This window comes from Perissodus microlepis, chromosome 11, assembly GCF_051167445.1.
Source record: "Perissodus microlepis isolate ML-2025 ecotype Zambia chromosome 11, ASM5116744v1, whole genome shotgun sequence".
NCBI classification, from domain to species: domain Eukaryota; kingdom Metazoa; phylum Chordata; class Actinopteri; order Cichliformes; family Cichlidae; genus Perissodus; species Perissodus microlepis.
The window spans coordinates 17,364,809-17,384,400 of record NC_140471.1 but is presented as its reverse complement, the minus strand read 5'-3'; the positions used below and the strand labels follow the sequence as shown (position 1 = coordinate 17,384,400).

General features: G+C 40.8%; 2 protein-coding genes across 2 annotated transcripts; both read left to right on the top strand.

Annotated features, from left to right (window-relative positions):
* The first annotated feature begins 3,781 nt into the window (after window positions 1-3,781).
* On the top strand, window positions 3,782-10,795 carry LOC146377477 (uncharacterized). The gene is made up of 18 exons (XM_084944819.1): window positions 3,782-3,873; window positions 4,209-4,328; window positions 4,402-4,577; window positions 4,852-4,923; window positions 5,428-5,536; window positions 6,108-6,184; window positions 6,575-6,647; window positions 6,813-6,925; window positions 6,999-7,024; window positions 7,844-7,981; window positions 8,112-8,221; window positions 8,310-8,402; window positions 8,493-8,576; window positions 8,661-8,775; window positions 8,879-8,984; window positions 10,124-10,306; window positions 10,388-10,462; window positions 10,545-10,795. The coding sequence occupies exons 2-18, from the start codon at window positions 4,211-4,213 to the stop codon at window positions 10,626-10,628; spliced, it is 1,752 nt and encodes a 583-aa protein (XP_084800945.1). The 5' UTR covers window positions 3,782-3,873; window positions 4,209-4,210; the 3' UTR covers window positions 10,629-10,795.
* Window positions 10,796-12,132: 1,337 nt separating this feature from the next.
* Window positions 12,133-19,147, top strand: sqlea (squalene epoxidase a). Its single transcript, XM_084942752.1, has 11 exons — window positions 12,133-12,587; window positions 13,335-13,593; window positions 14,424-14,601; window positions 14,896-14,992; window positions 15,118-15,231; window positions 15,785-15,956; window positions 16,445-16,540; window positions 16,907-17,049; window positions 17,324-17,420; window positions 17,567-17,654; window positions 18,109-19,147. Exons 1-11 carry the CDS (start codon window positions 12,309-12,311, stop codon window positions 18,299-18,301), a joined length of 1,716 nt encoding a protein of 571 aa, XP_084798878.1. The 5' UTR covers window positions 12,133-12,308; the 3' UTR covers window positions 18,302-19,147.
* The last annotated feature ends 445 nt before the right edge of the window (window positions 19,148-19,592 follow it).

Here is a 19,592-nt window from a genome sequence, read left to right as displayed (position 1 = left end):
GACAGATCATACCGACGCACTGACACACTTGCAATGACATTGCTACTTCATAAACTGTTATGCTGCACAAAACTTCATGGTATTGTGTTGCAGAGTTCATTTCTCTTAATTAATCTTGAAAATTAATTAAACAGGAAAAGCAGCTGCTTGTTATTCCAGTACTTATTTGTGCACATGCAAGCTATAGATTAACACAAAGGGCTTTGCCTCAATTATCATCTGTCACAACTGCTGTAAACTGAGACTCATTCTTCTGCACTGCTGCTTTCTTTGTGTGATCATCTAAAGGAGCAAAACAAGCACCACTAGGGGAGGCAACAGCTCAGCAGGTAGATTGTTTGGTAAATGGTCTGTATTTGTATAGCGCTTTTCTAGTCCCTAAGGGGGCCGAAAGCGCTTTACACAACCAGTCATCCACCCACTCACACACACATTCACACACTGGTGATGGCAGCCACCCTGGGGCGCACTGACAGAGGCGAGGCTACCTGACACTTGCGCCACTGGGCCCTCTGACCACCACCAGTCGGCAACGGGTGACGTGTCTTGCCCAAGGACACAACGACCCAGACTGTCCAAGCCGGGGCTCGAACCAGCAACCTTCCGATTACAAGGCGAACTCCCAACTCTTGAGCCATGATCGCCCCAATTTGTCCCATGATCGGAAGGTCGAGGGTACTGTCCCTACACACACCGGGCGTTAGATTGGTGGCTGCCCACTCCTTAAATACAAAGAGTAAGTTAATAAACTATACAAAAAAGCACTTGTATTTCTGTCTGCTGCTACCGTCAAGCATCACTGCAAAAAATAAAACAAATGAAAATCCATCAGGATTCTTCTAATATACTTCACTTTTGCCTTACAGTCAGTAACATTTTCTGCATCAGTTTTAAACAATCCAACTCTCAGATATGTACAGAAAACCCCAGGTGCAAGTCACTAACAAGTGCTTTATTAGCTCTGCCATACATAAGGCTACCAAATTTATACTAGCCCTGCCAGAAGCTAAGGCTACCAAATTTTAAACTATACCTTCACAGACAAAGGTGTCATAGTTTCTGTATCCTGCAGTAAACGGCGTTGTCAGGTACCAACAGGAGTTCCTGTCATTGTCCCACAATGAGCGCCCAAAAGACATCTTGCAGAGTCTTCTGTGAGGACTAAAAGTGGAGTTTAAGCGTAAAGTTAAAGGAGCTGACTCGCTATGACTTTCCATTTCCATTCCTATGGAAGCTGATGCCTCATGTGGAGAATGCTGACTCCTAGTAGTTCCTGTCCACATTTCTCCTGGCTGAAGAGCTGAGCCCTGAAGTCGATGGTTAGAGACTTCTCGGGTTGTTCATCAGCTCTCTATATTTTTTCACACCTATTTACCTGCTCAGGACAGCTCTCTTCCCTGTTCCTCTTTGTGGTGGTGCTGATGCCTGAGGTTGAGGGAGCAGCCTCTTCTAACCTCTGAGTGACTGAAGGTTCTTGGTGTAGAACATGTTGTCCATTATCCTTTACATGTTACATGTTGCAAGTAGAACAAGTACATGTGGAGCATCGACAAGATGGTCACAGCAATCTCATAACCCTGCCAAAAAATTTCTCATGCTAACTGCTGTATGAGAGAAGACCAAAATCAGATCTCTCATCCTCATTTAGTGAGTAATATCCAGAGTCCTCACTGAGCCAGACATCATTATTTATGACTTCATTGTCCGCATCTCTTTCCATTACGTGATCTTACTCAAAATTGTCATCAAGGAGTGAAAGGATACCCTCAGGTTCAGCTTCGATCTGGACTTTTCCATCCTCAACCTCAGCATCTTCCTCCTCACCTGAAGAAATGTCGACTGATCAGCATCAATAATCCTGATGAATTCGATGAGGCTACCTTCTGCAGGATGATGTAGTTTCCTCAACCTGCAAGTAAACACACTCATCTGCTATTATTAGTTCGGGGATTTTCAATCATAATATTGGCAAATGCTAAAGCATCCCTAAATTTCATCAGAGCACACCTAAAATAACTGCAGTAATAGTAGGAATAAAACTACTGCTGCAAACTTGTCTATACAAACATGTCTACTGATGACAGTATAGGTTACAACAAAAACAGGTTTAAATGTCCATTCTAGATGTTACAGTGCAGGCACGCAAAGGTGTTGCATGCTTCAGCAGCGCTGCTTGTCATTAATGTATAAAACTTTTGTAGCTGTCCCTGAAAGAAGACAAAGAGGTAACTTCATGATACATATCTGTGGTGCTGATTTAAAACACATTTTACCTGAAACATTGGCAAGCAAATGTAAAAATTGCTCTGATAATGCGAGGTTATTTATGTGACTTAAAAAGCGTTTGCTTATCCACCCTTGTTCTCTCAACAGCACCAAGAACATAAGCTAATCACTAGATAATATTAGCTTATTTTAGCTTTTTAGATAGCTTTTTAGCTAATTCTAGCCACAAGTCAGGTGATACATCACTTGTTGGCAGCCAAGAAGCTGATGTACTTTATTAGTTTCCTATTTTGTCACTGTGTGTTATAAGGTAAATGGCTAGCAGCAGCCTATATACTTAGTTAAATATGGGCAATTAAATATGTCTGAACTGAATACTGTTACTTTAATTGATTAAAGTAACATAGACTGACTTTATGTGATTAAGACTAGGTCTATATGTATTCAGTCAATAAGAATGAAGTCAAAAGTGTGCATGCCCTGCATACAAAAAACAACAAAAAACCAAAACCAGGTGATGAATGTCTATAAATATCTACCTGACTGTCATTATTTCTGTAGGAAATAGGGATGAGTAAAGCTACCATGGTGATAAAAACTAATATTTGACTGAATGGGACTTTAATCCAGTGACTGAGTCCACATCCCTCTGACAGAAATGAACATTAAACTTATTTCTGTAACCTGGTTGTTTTCTTAGCCAGTTTTTGTCTCTGATGCAGATTGTTTGGGTTTTTTTTGTTGTTGTTTTGTTATGTTTTTTGAAGAAACTGCTTTTCAGATACATTTATTTTCTGTGCACTCTGGCATTCTTCCTGCTGCTGCCATTAAATGGCATGCCTTTGGGCAAAAGTGTGCCACTTTCAGCAGCAGTGAGGGCGACCTGTCATGTCATATGTTTAGTCCACCAATGATTTCTCAAGTTTCACAGGATCTTCTCACTCTCCTGTTAGTTCTCTACGATATTTATGTTTTCTCTGCACTTTCAACACTGGCTGAACTGATGGCTACACACTCATTCATCCTTTATGTATGAGCAAGGAACGTGTAAGGAAACAAAAAAAAGATTTGGAAGCACTCTGTTGCTTGGATTATATTTTTATTGTCTATTATTATATTACTATTGGCCTATGAATGTGTAAGCATTTGCGCTATAGTGGGCTTCAAGTAGCAGTGCTAAAAAGATGGACGATGGATACCTTGCAATTCTACCCCTCCGGGAAATGCAGATGTTGTAAAGTTTCCAATTTAAGAGAATATGAACGCTTCTTGTTTGTTATTCCCACTCCCTGCCAGTTGGTGGCGGTAAAGCACCATTTCGTTTTAGCCCTCAAAAAGAACAAGTGGTTTCTGTAGTTGTTAATGTAAAAAAGGGACGGGCGGATATAGTAGAAAGAAAAATGAATGAATTTGTTTCATTAATTATCTTTACAGGCTATAAAATGTACAACTGCCACCTAAAATGTGCAAACCTTCATCTGCAGAGATGATGCGGTTGTGTTCTGATAATCCATCCTACCTGACAAACCATCCTATCCATTGCTTCTGCGCATGAGCTGCGCATGCGCACAACACAAAACCGGAATTTTCAGGGATAGCGTCCGCCTGTAATTTCATGCTACTTCGTTTTTGATATTTGGAAAATAGGTAAGTATTGATACTTTATTGCCGTGGATACTTGATTTTTTTTAAGCCATTGTGAATGTTTGTTAATTTTAAAGTGAACGTGCTGTCTGCGTTTTCCACAAAATTATCGAATTTGCAGCTTCGGTTAAGTCTAGTTTCAAGTCATGATTTAAGCTTGTACACATATGATGTTATCTAGAAAGTTAGAAAGTTTGCAGTGCATTCTTGCTGAGTAATAAGACCGTTATATTCTGTTAAGTCTACTTAGATAATGTGGTTATTTAATAGGTTAAATTGTATGCATTGTTTGCTGCACATATTGAAGCTCAAAAGAAAATGTCTGTTTACGTTTGTAGATATGGAGAAGAAATGGGAAGAGATATACTCGTTCCTTTCTGCTGGGTCCTATCCTTCAGAATATGACAAGGCTCAGAGGCAAAACCTCAGAAGATATGCCTCAAAATTCAAACTGAATGGTCAGTAATTTTTTGTTAATATTAACAAATCATATATTCGGTTAAATACATTGTAAATATTTTTTTTCTGTAGATGGAGAACTCTTTTTTGGAACCAGAAGAGTAGTAAAAACCAAGGACGATGCCAGGAGGATCTTTCATGAGTTTCATTCATGTCAAATTAGAGGACACACTGGCATACAGAAAACGCTAGCAGCAGTGTGTTCCGGATTTTACTGGTTTAGTATGACGGTTGACATTAAAAATTGGGTATGTATTAACTGTTTGTATCGTAGTTAAATAGTGTTTAAAATCAGCAATTTTTTTTATTAGCAACTAAAAGACAAACAGTACATTAGCAAAATAGAAATAAATATGTTTAAGTAATTATATTACATTAATAACCTGTAGACCTGGCAGAGATTTTAAGACATGCATATCAAGTACTGTTGCTAGATTGATTGATTTTCAGAGAAAACGCCATTAAGTAATTTTATTACATGAGAATAAAAACTCATACTCATACTAATATTTTATCTTAAAGATTCTGGAATGTGACCAGTGTCAAAAAGATGGGAAACCACTGGCTGCTGTGCAGCCGTTGCAGTGTATTAAGGTAAATATTATGCCCCTTTTCCACTATAGTACTGTATACTTTATATAGGTAAAAGTTCATAGATGACATTATAAGTCTATGTGACTAAAATGTGTTATAATTATAAAGGTATATAATTGTCCAAGTAACCCTGACATTTGTCAGCATGCAGTCTCAAAATGTCTTATTTTGTACAGATGTACAAGTGCCACTTAAAATGCACTCTATATCCAATAGTTGCATCACTTTGTGACCATTATGAAGTTTTTTTGACTCATTAAAGCTAGATCAAACCTTGACCAGTGAATGAAAAATAAATTGATGTCCAAATGAACAGTGCGCCCATTTTGCAGTGTGACTGTGAACAAGCAAAACATGTAGATTCAAATTCAAAGACGATACGGGTCGCCACATCCGGATGTAATTATATATCACTGTTTTCAAATAATGTGCACTGATAATAGTTAAGGTAATTTTGGTATTGGACGAACTTTTGCTGAATCTTGAAAACCTGTACATGTTCAGAGGTCGCGTAGTGGAACCAACGAGGGAGGAAGACGAAAGAAATTAGCGCCTGCTGGCAGGGCTCGTAGTGCGGATCGAAAAATGGCAGCGCAGGAGAAGTTCTTTACAGGTAAACAGAAATTTTGGAAACGGTAAAGTGTGTGTGAGGGAGGGAGGCCAAAAGGGTTCATAGACCTTAAAGCTTAGTGTCCTGCTGCAGTCTGTGGTCTTTTACCACTCTTATATGATCTTCACTCTGAGTTAAATAACTTGTTTAAAAATGTATTTCTTCCCATCTTCCCAAGATGAATAATAATAATAATGAACTACAAGAACAGAGATCACAAAGTACTTTGGCAAACAGACAAAAGGAATACTCACAGGGAACAATTTAAACAAATAGACGATGCCTGCACACAGATAATTAAAAAAGAAAAAAACAATTAAAAATGTAAATAAATCAATGAAAGGTTAGATGCAGGCAATAAGAAAGGTAACTGAAATATGATAACAAGAAGATAAAAGATAAAATGGAATCATGTAAAAACAAGTCTGTAAAATGTGTTTTACATGTGATTTGATGGCAGTAACTAAATCTGTGAGCCTTTTTATCCTCAGGCTGGTCTTTCCAAAGTTGATATTGAAAGAGCTGTCACTCCTTACGATGTTTTAAAACAAATATTAAAAAACATGTTGCACAGGAATTCCCAAGATCCAGTATAAACCCGACGCTGGACCTGGTGATGTCATGTGTTTTAAACACTACAGTGCAGAAGAGGTAGGTGAGAGACACACACACACACACACACAGATATGTCAAGCAGACTCAGGGGTAGAAAACCAAAGTGGGCAAATAATTGGAATTTGATGTAATTATTTCTTGTTTGTTATTAAAGTGGGACATTAATAATGGCATGCTCCAGGACACACTGTTTCAAAATCCAATAACCTACACAGTACAACCTAAACTGCTTTATCTATGCAGATGTTTTTAGTCGTCTTAGTTTGATATCGGAAAAAATTATAATGTCAGCTGTACGTTTTTGCTCTGGGGCCACTCAGGAGGTTAATACAATCACATGCTGACCTAACTCTGTTTGTGTCATGGTTTTGACTGCACAGTTAGAGTTGTGTGAGGCTGTGTGGAGCTCGGTGTTCCTGTGTGCAGGTGCTGATGGGGAGGACGATGGAGGACTGGTTGAGGTTTTCAGTCTGCTACTGGCACTCTTTCTGTGGATCAGGTAATGTTGCGATTTAGCCAACATTCGTGCTTGTCATTAAACAGTCTGAGGGTCGATGGTTACAAATGTGCCCTGCAGGCTTTGACTCATGCACACATAAACAGTTTTACTTTTCTCAGATCAGCACATCTCCTTTGTAATATTGCCTTGTTTTCTGTTTGGTAGGTGCCGGTCCTTTTGGTGTTCTAACCCACCACCGGCTCTGGAATAAAGGGTCTCCTATGAAATCAGCCAGGAAGCGACTCTGTGCAGCCTTTGAGTTTTTCACCAAGCTTGGAGTGAGGCTTTTAATATCTCAGAGCTGATCAGATCACAGTATAATTCCTCATTGACGTCTGTTTGTTTTCACAGGTAAAATATTACACTTTCCATGACAGGTAAGAAAGCTGAAGTTATCTTGATTTCACCCTGACCTGACAAAGTTCTGGTGGAATGTAGAAGAACATAATGTACCATGTTTATGGGGTGCATATAGTTATACATTGAATTCATGAAAATAGCCAGTGCAGTCTGGGCTGTAGTTTTCTTCAGATATACTTAGAACTACCAGGATGCTTTGATTAGGCTCAAAATATGGTTGGAACTTCATCCATGTCACAATTATGGACAGACACAAACTCAGCTCTTACATGGCGTGGACATCTGAGTTTGGGAATGCGATAACTTGAGAATGAGGTGAGATAGGATTTTCACATTCATTCCAAAGGTGCATCTACTAACAATCAGAAGAGTTTCAGTCTCGGTGGCCTTGAATTCAAGGTCAGAGGTCAGGTTTTCTCAACGTGACCTAACATTATCTAATTTATACTGTAGGTGCATCTACGATGAGGCTGAGGAGTAGCACTGGCAGCCACCAGTATTTTTGTAGACCTGCTTCTGCACGCTACCATCATGATTTTAAAATCAAAAGGTCCTGATGTGACTAAAGTGCAGACTTTCAGTTTTAATTGAAGGGTTTTAACAAAAGTATTGCATTAACTATATGAGGATTACGAACATTTTTATCCACATTCCCTCATTATCTACAGTATAATCACCTCATATGCTTTTATTTCTACATGTTTTCTGCGACAATTTTATGTATAATTATACAGTCTGGGAGATAAGAGGGTATTTTCACTCAGTGGTAATAGTATCTGTATACTGTATTATTCTGGTGCTCTGAAATTGAGTGCTTAGCCCTGTGCCTCCGACAGAGACATTGCCCCTGAGGGCTCCACGCTGGAGGAGTCCAACCACAATCTGGATGAAATAACAGACCTGGCTCTCAAGCTACAGAACCAGACTGGAGTGAAGTTGCTGTGGATCACCTGTAACCTCTTTACTCACTTAAGGTTAACACTGTAGTCATACCTTAAACCTCACTTTTTTCTTTTTTTGTTAAACCTGAGTTTCAGGAGCACAGAAAGTTATGAATGGTTCAGTCAGTTATGCAGATTTCTGTCTATAAACATCATACTACAGGTACATGAATGGTGCAGCCACTAACCCTGACTGCCATGTCCTGGCCTATGCTGGTGCTCAGGTGAAAAAAAGTCTGGAAATCGCCAAGAAGCTGGGTGCAGAAAACTTTGGTATGATGGATTTGATGGTTACGATCTTGTAATGTTATGACTCTTCTGTGTAAGTGGCGCTTTAATCGGCACATTTTTGGCTTTTTAGTTTTTTGGGGAGGAAGAGGTTTCCACTCCATCCATAACACTGATGTTGCTGTTGAACTCAATCACATGGCCATCTTCTTCAAGATGGCTGTCAGTAAGTGTGCACGTGAACAGCAGACAGGCTTTGAGTTTTGAGTTTGTCAGCTGTGTCTGTTCTGTTTCATGTCTGCGTGTTTGTCTGCAGACTACAAAGAGAAGATTGGGTTGAGTTGTCAGTTTCTAATTGCGCCCCAACAAAAGGAGCCCAGCAAACACCAGTATGATTACGGTGAGGCTTCCAAAGCTCATCATAAAGTAACCTAAGCCAATACGCTTCTTCAGTGTTGCATCTTATGTCTGTTGTTTTCTGTAGATGCTATGAGTCTTATAGGATTCCTAAAGCATTTTGGTTTGGACAGTGACTTTAAGTTAAAAATTGAGCCCAACCACACAACTCTAGGAGGACACGATATCGTCATGGCATCTGCGTGAGTCACTCTCTTGTGAAGTAACAGAAGTCTAACTTTGTAGCATGTTCATGCTTTTTGTTTGTTTTGTTTTTTGTAATCATTCTTGCTTGCTGGTGCACAGTTTTGGGATGCTGGGATCGATTGACTCCAACACAGGCTATCCTTACCTGGGGTGGGACACAGATCAGTGCCCCCTGGACATCAGGAACACCACCTTGGTCATGAAAGTAAGCTAACTAAATATATAACGGTTTATTTAAAGTGATGTTAGTCAATATAAGTTTGCTATATTTTAGGTGAAATTTACAAGATTTGGTAAACTGCAGCAGTTGGAATGATTAAATAGGTGGTTACACTTTCTTGATGCCTTGCATGTACAACAATATACAACAAATATAAATCCAGCGATCACTCTTCCTCTAGAGGTAGTGTAGGTTGGTTGGGTTCCAGTAAAAATATGTATTACTATTAGCTGAGTCCTCTGTTCACTAGCTAGCTGCTGACTGGAAATTTCTGTCAGGCAGGCACTTTTCTTCCTTCCTCATTAGGAAAGTGTAGAAAAAGTCTTTAGCAGCTAAGTGCTGTGGCATGTTTATTGTTAGCTAGGTAGTTGCTAGCTTTATAATCTGATTTGTGCTTGGGAGATGGCATACAGTAATGCTCATCAAAAAAATTGGTCTGCCTGCCTCTGATAAAATGAAATTCTAAGTAAATGTTGCAGACTGGACAGAAGATGACAGTAATTTGAGAGCTTATTAGGTTGGTTGTTGATTTGGCTACTTGGAGCAGTAGCCAGTGTTTTTTTTTATCTCTTCCAGTGTTGCCTGGCTACAAGTGAATATCTGATGATAGCGATCCATATTGACCGTTTAGCGTGAAACTAAAGCCTACTCAAAGGTGATTGGTCAACAGAACTCTGGTCACTTACAATAGTGTATTATTAGAAAATGACCAGAAAGCTTCCAGTACCAGAGATTACCCAGTGCAGTCTGTGTTGAAGTTTGGTATGTGCATTACTGGCAGTGAACCTTTTTCATATAATACATTAGCACTGGACAACAAGCCAATACTTAACATTAGCTATGCATTGCTGGGTCCCCACAATATTACATTTACTCTTTATGTCTAAATCTATGTGAGCTCAAAACAATAAAAATTCTAAAACTGCACTTTACAAGTTACTATGGCTCGTTTAGATGAATCAATCACTAATCTAGCATCTGTTAGAATGATGCTAGATTAGATTAAAACAAAGCTTGGCTTGGATGAATTGGATGAAAAAGGATGCATTTTTAGATCAATGGTTTCACTGTTAATAACATTAGATGAGAGATAATCGAACTTCCTCGTTCCTCTGTGTGTCCAGGTGATCGTTGAACAAGGCGGCCTGCATACAGGAGGATTGAACTTTGTTGCAAAGGCGCACAGAGAGTCCACTGACCTCGAGGACCTGTTCATTAGTCACATCAGAGTCATGGACGCCTTTGCAAGAGGACTCAGGAACGCCGTTCACATCATTGAGGATGGGGTTATTGCTAGTATGATGCAGGTATGTGTGCAGCTACTTGAGTGTAAAGTATACGTTAATAATATTAATAGGAAAATGCAAGTTATGTGTAATGTTAAACAGGAGCGGTACTCAAGCTTTAGTCACGGCCTCGGACAGAAGGTGGAGAATGGTACTGCCACCTTAGAGGAGATGGAGGTAAGACTCAGCTTGAGCTTATATTTAAACTGGAGTTTATATTTGTACCAACTCTACATGATGTGTCTTTTTGTTATTTCAGGATTTCATCAAGCAGAACGGTGAGCCAGAAGTAACATCAGGGAAGCAAGAAAAGTATGAGTCCGTCTTTAACCACTACATATAATCAAAACACCTCTCTGCGTATGCAGCATTGGCCGTCAGGTGATGCCTTACTTGTAGGAAAGCCCACTCATTTTCAACACTGTACTTTATTCAGTCCTGTCATGCATTTGTAGTCACGCAAACTTTTAAAGTGACACTTAAATTCAATAAAAATGTTGTCAATATGTGTTTGAGGAGTTGTTGGCATGCGTTATTATTGTCATACACTGTTATTTCATGGTTTCTATAGCACAGTGTGTATCTGGTGAATTTACATTGCTCAGATATATTAATCATTGACTAACAATTTAGTCATTTTATAGATTCAACACTAGTGGAAGTAATATTCAGAGCGTTTAATCACATAAAAATACTAAAATCACACAATAAAAGTATTCATAAGTCTATAAAAACAAAGGCCTGCCAGAGCTGAAGCTAACAGCATAAATACCTCTTACCTGTTATGTGTTGGTGTAGTTTATGGACTGATCTAGTAGTTAGTTTCTTGATTAGTTTGAAATATTTAAGAAAAAAGGAGTGAAATAGACACTATTATTAGTCCCAAGTAACACCTTCAGACATTTTTAATTAGCAGTGTTTAAAAAAACACTTCTAGGGAGAAATGCAGCAAATGATTTAGAGGCTGGAGTTATAAAATACTGCGCATTTCTGCATGAAAACAGACTTTAATAAAGATCTAATCTAACATGTGCAGGCTGACTTAGGTGTTTACATGTGAGATGAAGGCATTTTAACTCAGACTGTGTTGTATGTATTAGAACATCACACTTTGTAACTCTTCATATATTTTTTTTCTATATAATTTGAACTCTTACAGACTGAAGCAGCTTTTTAATCCTACCCAAACAAACACGACTCATTATCACTGCTTCTCCAGCTGTGTGATATCGTCGATTTGATTGATCGATTGATTGGATGTGTATTACGTAAACTTTTTGACAGCGCTGTCTTCAGTAAGAGCTCTCACTCTGCACCTTTTCCCGGATAACAGGGCGTGTGATTCAGGGTTTAAACCTGGACTGTGAAGTACCGCTTTGACGTGAAGACGGTCGACGTTAAAAGTCTCACTATGGTGTGTTTTAGTCCAGGCTAGTTATATTTGTGATTTACTCCGCTTTTCTTATCTGCTCGAGTCAGAGCGCGTGGGCAGCGGTTATGAGTGACGCGGAGCAGGACTCCTGTCCCACATGAACACTCTTTGCCCCCACTCAGCCTCTGAACTGTAGAAAAGAAAGAAAGCGCACCTTTTCCACTGACATCAAATCATACTACCATCCTACTGGACCGCCGTCCAATCAACAGGCCAGAAAAGGCCCGGTGCCGGCGTGATCAACCAATCAGCTCGTAGCGTGAGCTCTGCTCACCATCACGTCTGTCCTGATTGGAGGGCTGAGCAATGGGAGCGGCGGAATGTGAAAGCAACCAATCGAAAGTGGTCCGTGTTTGTCATTGTCATAAAATATTCAGCAGCATCACTCCGGCTGTCCGTGACCTGGTGACCATGACTTACAAAGATACCTGCTGGTTCCGGGCTCACTAATTTACTCCAGAGGAACCTAAAAAAAATATACAATACAACAATTATTATTTGAACCTTTTTGTCAGCCTAAAACTTTTTTTTCTTCCTCCTACTTTTGAACTTTAGCCTTAATTTACTTTTTTGTAAATCAAAAAAAAAAAGATGTGGACTTTCCTGGGAATAGCAAGCTTTACGTACCTTTATAAGAAGTCCAACATGGTGTTGAGTTTTGCTCAGAGAGACCTTGCGATGGTTGCAGCCTTATTCTTCACAGCCGGCCTGCTGCTCTCGTATATCGCCTATTTTCACGGCCAGAAGCTCCGAGTCTCTCGGGTGCTTAATTTCTTCCTGAGCAGCCTGTCTTTGTTACCTGCTATCAACCACTTAATCCCCCAAACTGCAACACCGAGGAGCGAGAAAACAGAGAAGAGCTGCAAGAAGGTAAGACACCTCAGCTGGACTCCAGCAGGTTTAATTATGGGAACAAAGGGACACACGGGGTGATAACAGTCAGAAAACTAGATTCATTTTCTATTCAGGTCAACTTGTGTTTTATAGAGAGAGTAAAAAAAAAATAATCACAGAGATTTAACACAAAGTCGATTAAACTTGCTTTGGTACTCATGAAGAAGATCAGCAGGTGCCGGAGAGGGAATAATCCACCCCCCACCCCATCCAAAATAGAAGAGTTTACGGGTGGTGGCCCAAACCACTTCTCTTCTTCCTCTCCAGACTTGTTTGTTGCTAGTGTCCTTGTCACTGCTGGCGGAATGATAGTGGGGTTGCACAGGTAGCCCAGAACCTTCAGGATGGCAAATTCATACGTGCCTTTACAAAAAGGTTCGCTGAGTCCCCCAGAACAGCCTCAAGAGTGTGGATGAGGTACCAGGAGACAGTCGCTGTTGGGAGACTTTTGGCCTGAGTTTGAATCCAGCCCCCACTGTCGTGTCATTTTGTTCTCAACAGATTACACGGTGTGAAGATTTTCAGCCTGTTCACCAAGAGCTGGTGTTTAATTTAAGTGTCCCCCTCCTTTTTTCTTTTTTTCTTTTTTTTTGAGCAGCTGTATTGAACTCCCCCCCACCTCTCTCTCTCTCGCTCTCCGGAAAGCCTGGAAGTTATGAAGTGTGTCCGGTCAGAGCTTATATGACTGTTTTACACCTACATTGAAAGTGTGGTTGTTCTTAGGGCCGGAGAACAAGGAACAGAGTGGAAACGGGCTCCTCCGCCTCACTCGATGCCTCAGCATCTGGCTCACCTGGGGATCGGGACCCGGATGTGGTGATAGTTGGGGCAGGGGTTTTGGGCTCGGCGATGGCGGCAGTCCTGGCCCGGGATGGCAGGAGTGTTACGGTGGTGGAGAGGGACCTGAAGGAGCCGGACAGGATAGTGGGGGAGCTGCTGCAGCCTGGAGGATATAAAGCACTCAGAGAGCTCGGACTGGAAGGTCGGTTACTTCACAAGCACTCACCTGTATGACAGTTTAAGCCTTTGCGCCTCGGAAACTATTTTTCAAAAGCAATGAGGTCAAAAACCGATTATTATTTCTTTCTTTGTGGCTAATATTTATGAGAGCCACATATGATTTGTTTAAAACTTCGATAGAACAGTAGTATAATGTCCTTGTAAGTGGATATCAGGCCCTTGTAAACCAAAATTGAGTATTTTGGACCAAAATTGAGTATTTTGGTCTAAATAACCCAAAATGTGATGTCCTCATATGTGGACGCAGGGTCCTAGGAGGTTAAAAGAAAAACAAAGCATAACATGGCTCCAACACCAATACTAGCGCTGATACTAGCGATATTTGGCTCGATCCTCCCACCTTTTAGAGAATAATAAAACTGTTAAAAGACAGAAGAAGATAAAGGGAAAAAAAACTTTTCATATTTCCCATTTGATCTCCATTTAGTCGTTTTTTCAGCATTCAGCATGATGTTGGCTGGTTACTTTTTGCTGGGGGTCCGTCTAACGTTGTGTTTGCGGCTCCATCTTGCTGTAAATGATACTGTTAGAAACTCCCTCAGCTCCTCCCTCAAAGCTCCGTGAAATTATACTTGGAGCAATACTTCTAGATCTCGATGTCACTCTTTAAGGACATCAAATGTATCCTGTCAGTAACTTTGGACTTTCAGTGCGCACCAGTCATTTCAACCTGATCCTGTGTTATTTAACCCACTGTAGCCACTTTTAACCTTTGCGCCGAGTCATCTGTGGAGTAAATAAATAGTGAATATGCGATGTGTAATAGTTATCTGTTTCTGTGTTCGGCCTCAGGTTCAGTGGAGGGTCTGGATGCTCATCTGGTGCACGGCTACGTGATCCACGACATAGACAGTGGCGCCGAGGTGGAGATCCCCTACCCAGAGCAGGAGAAAAGCATCCACTGCGGCCGGGCTTTTCATCACGGCCGATTCATCATGGGCCTGAGGAGAGCCGCCATGGCCGAGCCAAAGTAAGCAGAGTCACGAAAAGGAAAGATTTCAGGTGCCAAGTGGCTGATATGAACAGAAGAATGTAGAACCTGCTCTTCTGTCCTACATGATTGCTCTGAGTAATAATAAGAATCTTGGTTTACTCACTGTATGTCTTTATACACAATGACAGACTTTCAGTTAAAGAGATTTAACATTCAGCTAAATCAGAGACACATATTGCGCTTAAGGAGTCAGTCTTTACTTTTCTATGATCTCTCTGCTCTGTGGGCAGATAGCCCAGACGTTTCTAACTGTCTAATTGCGCCCCCTAGTGTCACATTCATAGAAGGCACCGTGACCAGTTTGCAGGAAGAGGACGGCTGCGTAACCGGAGTCCAGTACAAGGATAAAGGAACTGGAGACATCAAGGTGAGAAGAGGGAGCTCAGTGGTACCAGCAGAACTGTTAGACACCGCCTCGTGTTTCCCTGTCGCCTCGCTGAAAGAAATACCGTATTTACATCAGAGGGTGTGTGACGACTGTGTGTCCCGCAGGAGGTCCACGCGGCTTTGACTGTGGTGGCCGACGGCTGCTTCTCCAAATTCAGAAAGAGCTTGGTGTCCGGGAAGGCTCGCATCTCCTCTCACTTTGTTGGCTGCCTGATGAAGGTACGTGGAGCTCAGGCTGAAAGAGTGACGCGCTGAACTGTGTTCCGTTACTGATGAATCCTATTCATTTTTTTTCCAACAGTATATTTTTCAATTTTAAAACAAGAATTACAAATCACACAAAGGTGCACGAAACTAGAAGAAGATGAAAAGCAGTCTGCAACCAGCTGTAAGAAACTGTTGTGACTGCCTTTCCATTAGAGCTCCCACAGAAAACTGAAAACAACGTCCCAGAACTGTAAAACCCATAACCAAAACTTTTAGGGGTGTAGGGTGGGGTCATGTTGGCAATCCATTAAAATCTGGCATACATCCTCCCAAGGTCTTCAAGGTCAGCCCAATGATTTATTGGTTGAAAATCAATGCAAAGCCTTATTACTTCAAACCTTTTACATTTCATACCTGCCTTTCTTTCAAGTTCACCACAAAATATGTTATATTTTTAAAGACTGTATAGTAAAGAGAAATACCTAGTTAGTTAGCATTAATATGTAGTATAATAATAATATATGATAAACAATAATAATAATGAATCCACCGCTTTTCTCTGCAGGACTGTCCGCAGTTTAAGGCAAACCACGCTGAGCTGGTCCTGGCCAATCCCAGCCCAGTGCTCATCTACCAGATCTCCTCTTCTCAAACCAGAGTTCTCGTGGATATCAGGGGGGAGATGCCTCGTAACCTGCCAGAGTACATGGCTGAGAAAATCTACCCACAGCTGCCAGGTGAATGATAAAGAATTTATTTATTCTTGAAAGGTTGTGTCTTTGTGTGACAATCCCTGATAAGCAGAGAGAGAAGAGAGAAAAAACACTCTGCTGAGTGACAAATGAAGGTTATGTGAAGATCAGAACAGTCAGACCGTGGTGCCAGAAGCAGGAATCCATTCAGAGTGCTGCTGGTGAGGAGAAGGTGCGCACCTCCCAGGAAGCGGCAGTCGACAGAACTGACATTCACGGTGTGCTCTGCTATTCAGCTGAAATATCAAAGCCACAGTATTAAAGCAGCCACCCCAGTAACCTTGACACAGGTCCAGCTGGAATGCTGGAGTCAGGCTCACTGATGAATTGATAAATGTACATTCAGAAACCAAAAAAAAGCTTTTTCTTTTTTTTCCCCTGTGCATGTGCGCAGTGTGCACCTTTGGGCTTTCATCCACAGAGCTGGCTCACTGACCGACCTCCTGCATTCTCCCTTTCTCTCCTTCCTTCAGAGCATCTAAAGGAGCCTTTCATGATGGCGCTACAGAACGATCGACTCAGGTCCATGCCTGCCAGCTTCCTACCGCCCTCCCCTGTCAACAAGCCAGGTACTGAAGTCTTATTGACTGACTGATTTCTGCTGGAGGTGGCCCGAGGTCTGTTTGTGATTTTGTGATTATGTATGTTTCCGTGTAAGGTGAAAGAAACAAAAGAAAATAGCTCTTTGGACTAATTAACAGTTCATTGTATTTGAGGTAAATAAGGATTTTATTGACCTTTTAGGAAACAAGTAGAATCCGGGGTAAGAAAGGCTTAACTTAGAGAAACCATTTTTTTGGAATGCGTCAAAGAGAGACAAGTATAACTCTTAAAGATGTGCTTCGCTTCCAGCTGAGATGTTTGCTAAAGTGCCGAAAATGAAAAAGACCATCTGGAGATAAGATTCGAGACAAACAGCTGTCTGTTGTTTGCAGGCGTGCTCCTCCTGGGTGACGCTTACAACATGAGGCACCCTCTGACGGGAGGAGGGATGAGTGTTGCTCTTAATGACGTTCGCATCTGGAGGAGTCTGCTGAAGAGCATTACCGATCTATATGACGACAGGGCCGTGCTGCAGGTGAGCACACATTTGCTTGCTGTAACTAGAACACCTTTCCCCAAATTCAAAGGATTATTCAAAACAAAACAAAACTGTGTAGTGTATAGTGTAAAAATAACAGAAAGCACATTCATTGATTTTTTTTTTCTAAGTCACATTTTGTGTGACTGCAAGCCGCAGCTATATTTATGCTGTCAGATTTTCTGTGTCCTTTTATTTCCTCTGCTGTTGGTAAGAAGCTGCAGCCCAATGTGTGCAATATCACACTTTTTTTTCCTCCTCTTCTCAACAGGCAAAGAAAAAATTCCACTGGGAACGCAAGTCATCACATTCTTTTGTGGTGAATGTGTTGGCCCAGGCGCTCTATGAGTTGTTTGCAGCCACTGACAGTGAGTGTCTGCCTGCCTCCGTCTAATGGCACATGAAAAGCACTAATGGAAGATAATAAACAAACACAATGTTGGCTTTTAGTACTAAATTCAAAATCTGCATTAATTTTACTTTGGATATTCATCCATGTTTTTCTGTTATTCAGATTCTCTTCATGAGTTGAGAAAGGCCTGCTTCCAGTACTTTAAGCTCGGTGGAGAGTGCGTTGCTGGGCCTATTGGACTCCTCTCAGTGTAAGTGCTAAACGCTTTCCTCCACAGCAAACCAAACTGAACAGAAGAGTTTGACATTTGCGGAAGTTTACCTGGTTGCCTTCACTATCCCTATTCAGAATAGGAATAGTGAGACTTGTGACATTACAACAGGTACACTGCTAGCTTAGCCTAGCATAAAAGCTTGTTTCTGATGTCAGATTATCCAAAGCTCACACTGCATCTCTTTCAACTGCTGCTGGGAGGTAGTTAATGTCTGATCACAAAGAGTTTCTCATGTAACACCCAGCAAGTGTTTACATATACTACACATTTATCAGTGAGCTTTAGAGGAATCTGTGTTCAGAGGGCCATGCTGGCTTTTTCCTCACTGCTTCAATTTTGTTTGTCTTTGATCATTTTCAAAATCTAAAAGCACTTTTAGATATACGATTTAGGGGGTTGTAAGTCTGACTTTTTTCTTTTTTTTGGACAGGTTGTCGCCCAAACCCCTGACCCTTATTGGACACTTCTTTGCCGTGGCGCTGTATGCAATCTACTTCAACTTCAAGTCTGAATCCTGGAGCACCAAACCCCGAGCTTTATTTAAGAGCACAGCCATCCTGTACCGAGCCTGCACAGTCATGTTTCCTCTCATCTACTCTGAAGTCAAGTACCTGGTGTACTAGCAATAAACTGTGGGAACACTTAATGGGCTCAATTGGAAGAAAAAAAGTTGACTTCCTGCTGAAAATGGCACTTTTAGCCAGAATTGTTCTCTTGATGATTTTCTACAATATTCTTCTGCCTTACTGAAGATGGTTCTACATAATGCCTTTTTCAGCTCTGCGGTAGCTTTGTTTTGTGCTCACCCACAGTCTGCCCTGTCTCCCAAGAGGACCGGGGACTACATTAGTGACAGTTATTCCTGCCAAACCTGAATTTGATGAAAATATATTGCCTCTTTTTCTGATGATGCAGTGTTTGGGTAATTTGGACAGTATTTAACGTGAGAATCATTCTGCTTCCCTTGAGATCTACTGCACTGATGATGACAGTGTCCTACAGAGGATGTTGTGGAAATTGCCTGTAAATTGCACTTTAAGTGAATCTAGTGTTGTGCCTGTTTTCGTGGAGGAAAAAGTCGAAAGACTGTCAAACTTTGTCTTCTACTGTTTCCCCTTTAAACGAGACTGTTGCTTTAACCTTATTGTTGTAATGCGGGACGTTTTGTAAGACATTTATGTTTCTTTACTCTGACTGTGCAGCTATTTGCCAGAAGATTATAATTTCAGAACCCAATAATGATCCCCAAACTGTTTTACTCATGCTGGATGTCCATAAAGACCTGACACAGCACGAATGAATGCCTCGGGGGACATTTGGATTGTGCGGGACCTGAAACATTAGGAACAAGTATGAAGCTCAGGTATTTGTTTCCTCTGAGCTGATGGACAAGGAACTCGAGAAGATTCAGCACTGCTGTTTACCCGTGTGTTTGCCTGTTTTGTTGAAATAAATCAGGACACAATTTTGTCAGTGTATCATTTTTACTGCAACTTAATTTGTTTGTCCGTCATTTTTTTTAATACTAAGATGTCTAAGAACAAAAAGAGTGACTATACCAAGGACACAAATGGACACTATTAACTGTGATCAGTAGGTGGGGCTCACTCACAGCTGCAGGATCCATCGTCATGTGTAGCAGCACAGCACTTAATATCCATTAGAATATGATGAGGTTTTTCAAAATTAAAATGGTGTCACATTTTATTTTATATATAAACTATGTATAAATATACAACTGTAGGGAGACCAAACCAAGTTTTGTTTATTAAACCAGATCAGAGGGGAGTCCCCTGTGATTTAAAAATACTTGATATATAAAATTAAAAACTCAGAAACGAATATTGGATTGACTGAATTGGTCAGTCTAGTTGCATAATTTAGCTTTAAAATTGTATTTCTCCCCAGAGTAGC

Coding starts and splice junctions, on each gene's coding strand:
- LOC146377477 (XM_084944819.1), top strand. CDS start 4,211: ATGGAGAAGAAATGGGAAGAGATATACTCGTTCCTTTCTGCTGGGTCC. Junction 8,403..8,492: donor CTTCTTCAAGATGGCTGTCA/GTAAGTGTGCAC, acceptor GTTTGTCTGCAG/ACTACAAAGAGAAGATTGGG. Junction 10,307..10,387: donor TTATTGCTAGTATGATGCAG/GTATGTGTGCAG, acceptor AATGTTAAACAG/GAGCGGTACTCAAGCTTTAG.
- sqlea (XM_084942752.1), top strand. CDS start 12,309: ATGTGGACTTTCCTGGGAATAGCAAGCTTTACGTACCTTTATAAGAAG. Junction 16,541..16,906: donor CTCCCCTGTCAACAAGCCAG/GTACTGAAGTCT, acceptor TGTTGTTTGCAG/GCGTGCTCCTCCTGGGTGAC. Junction 17,655..18,108: donor CCTATTGGACTCCTCTCAGT/GTAAGTGCTAAA, acceptor TTTTTTGGACAG/GTTGTCGCCCAAACCCCTGA.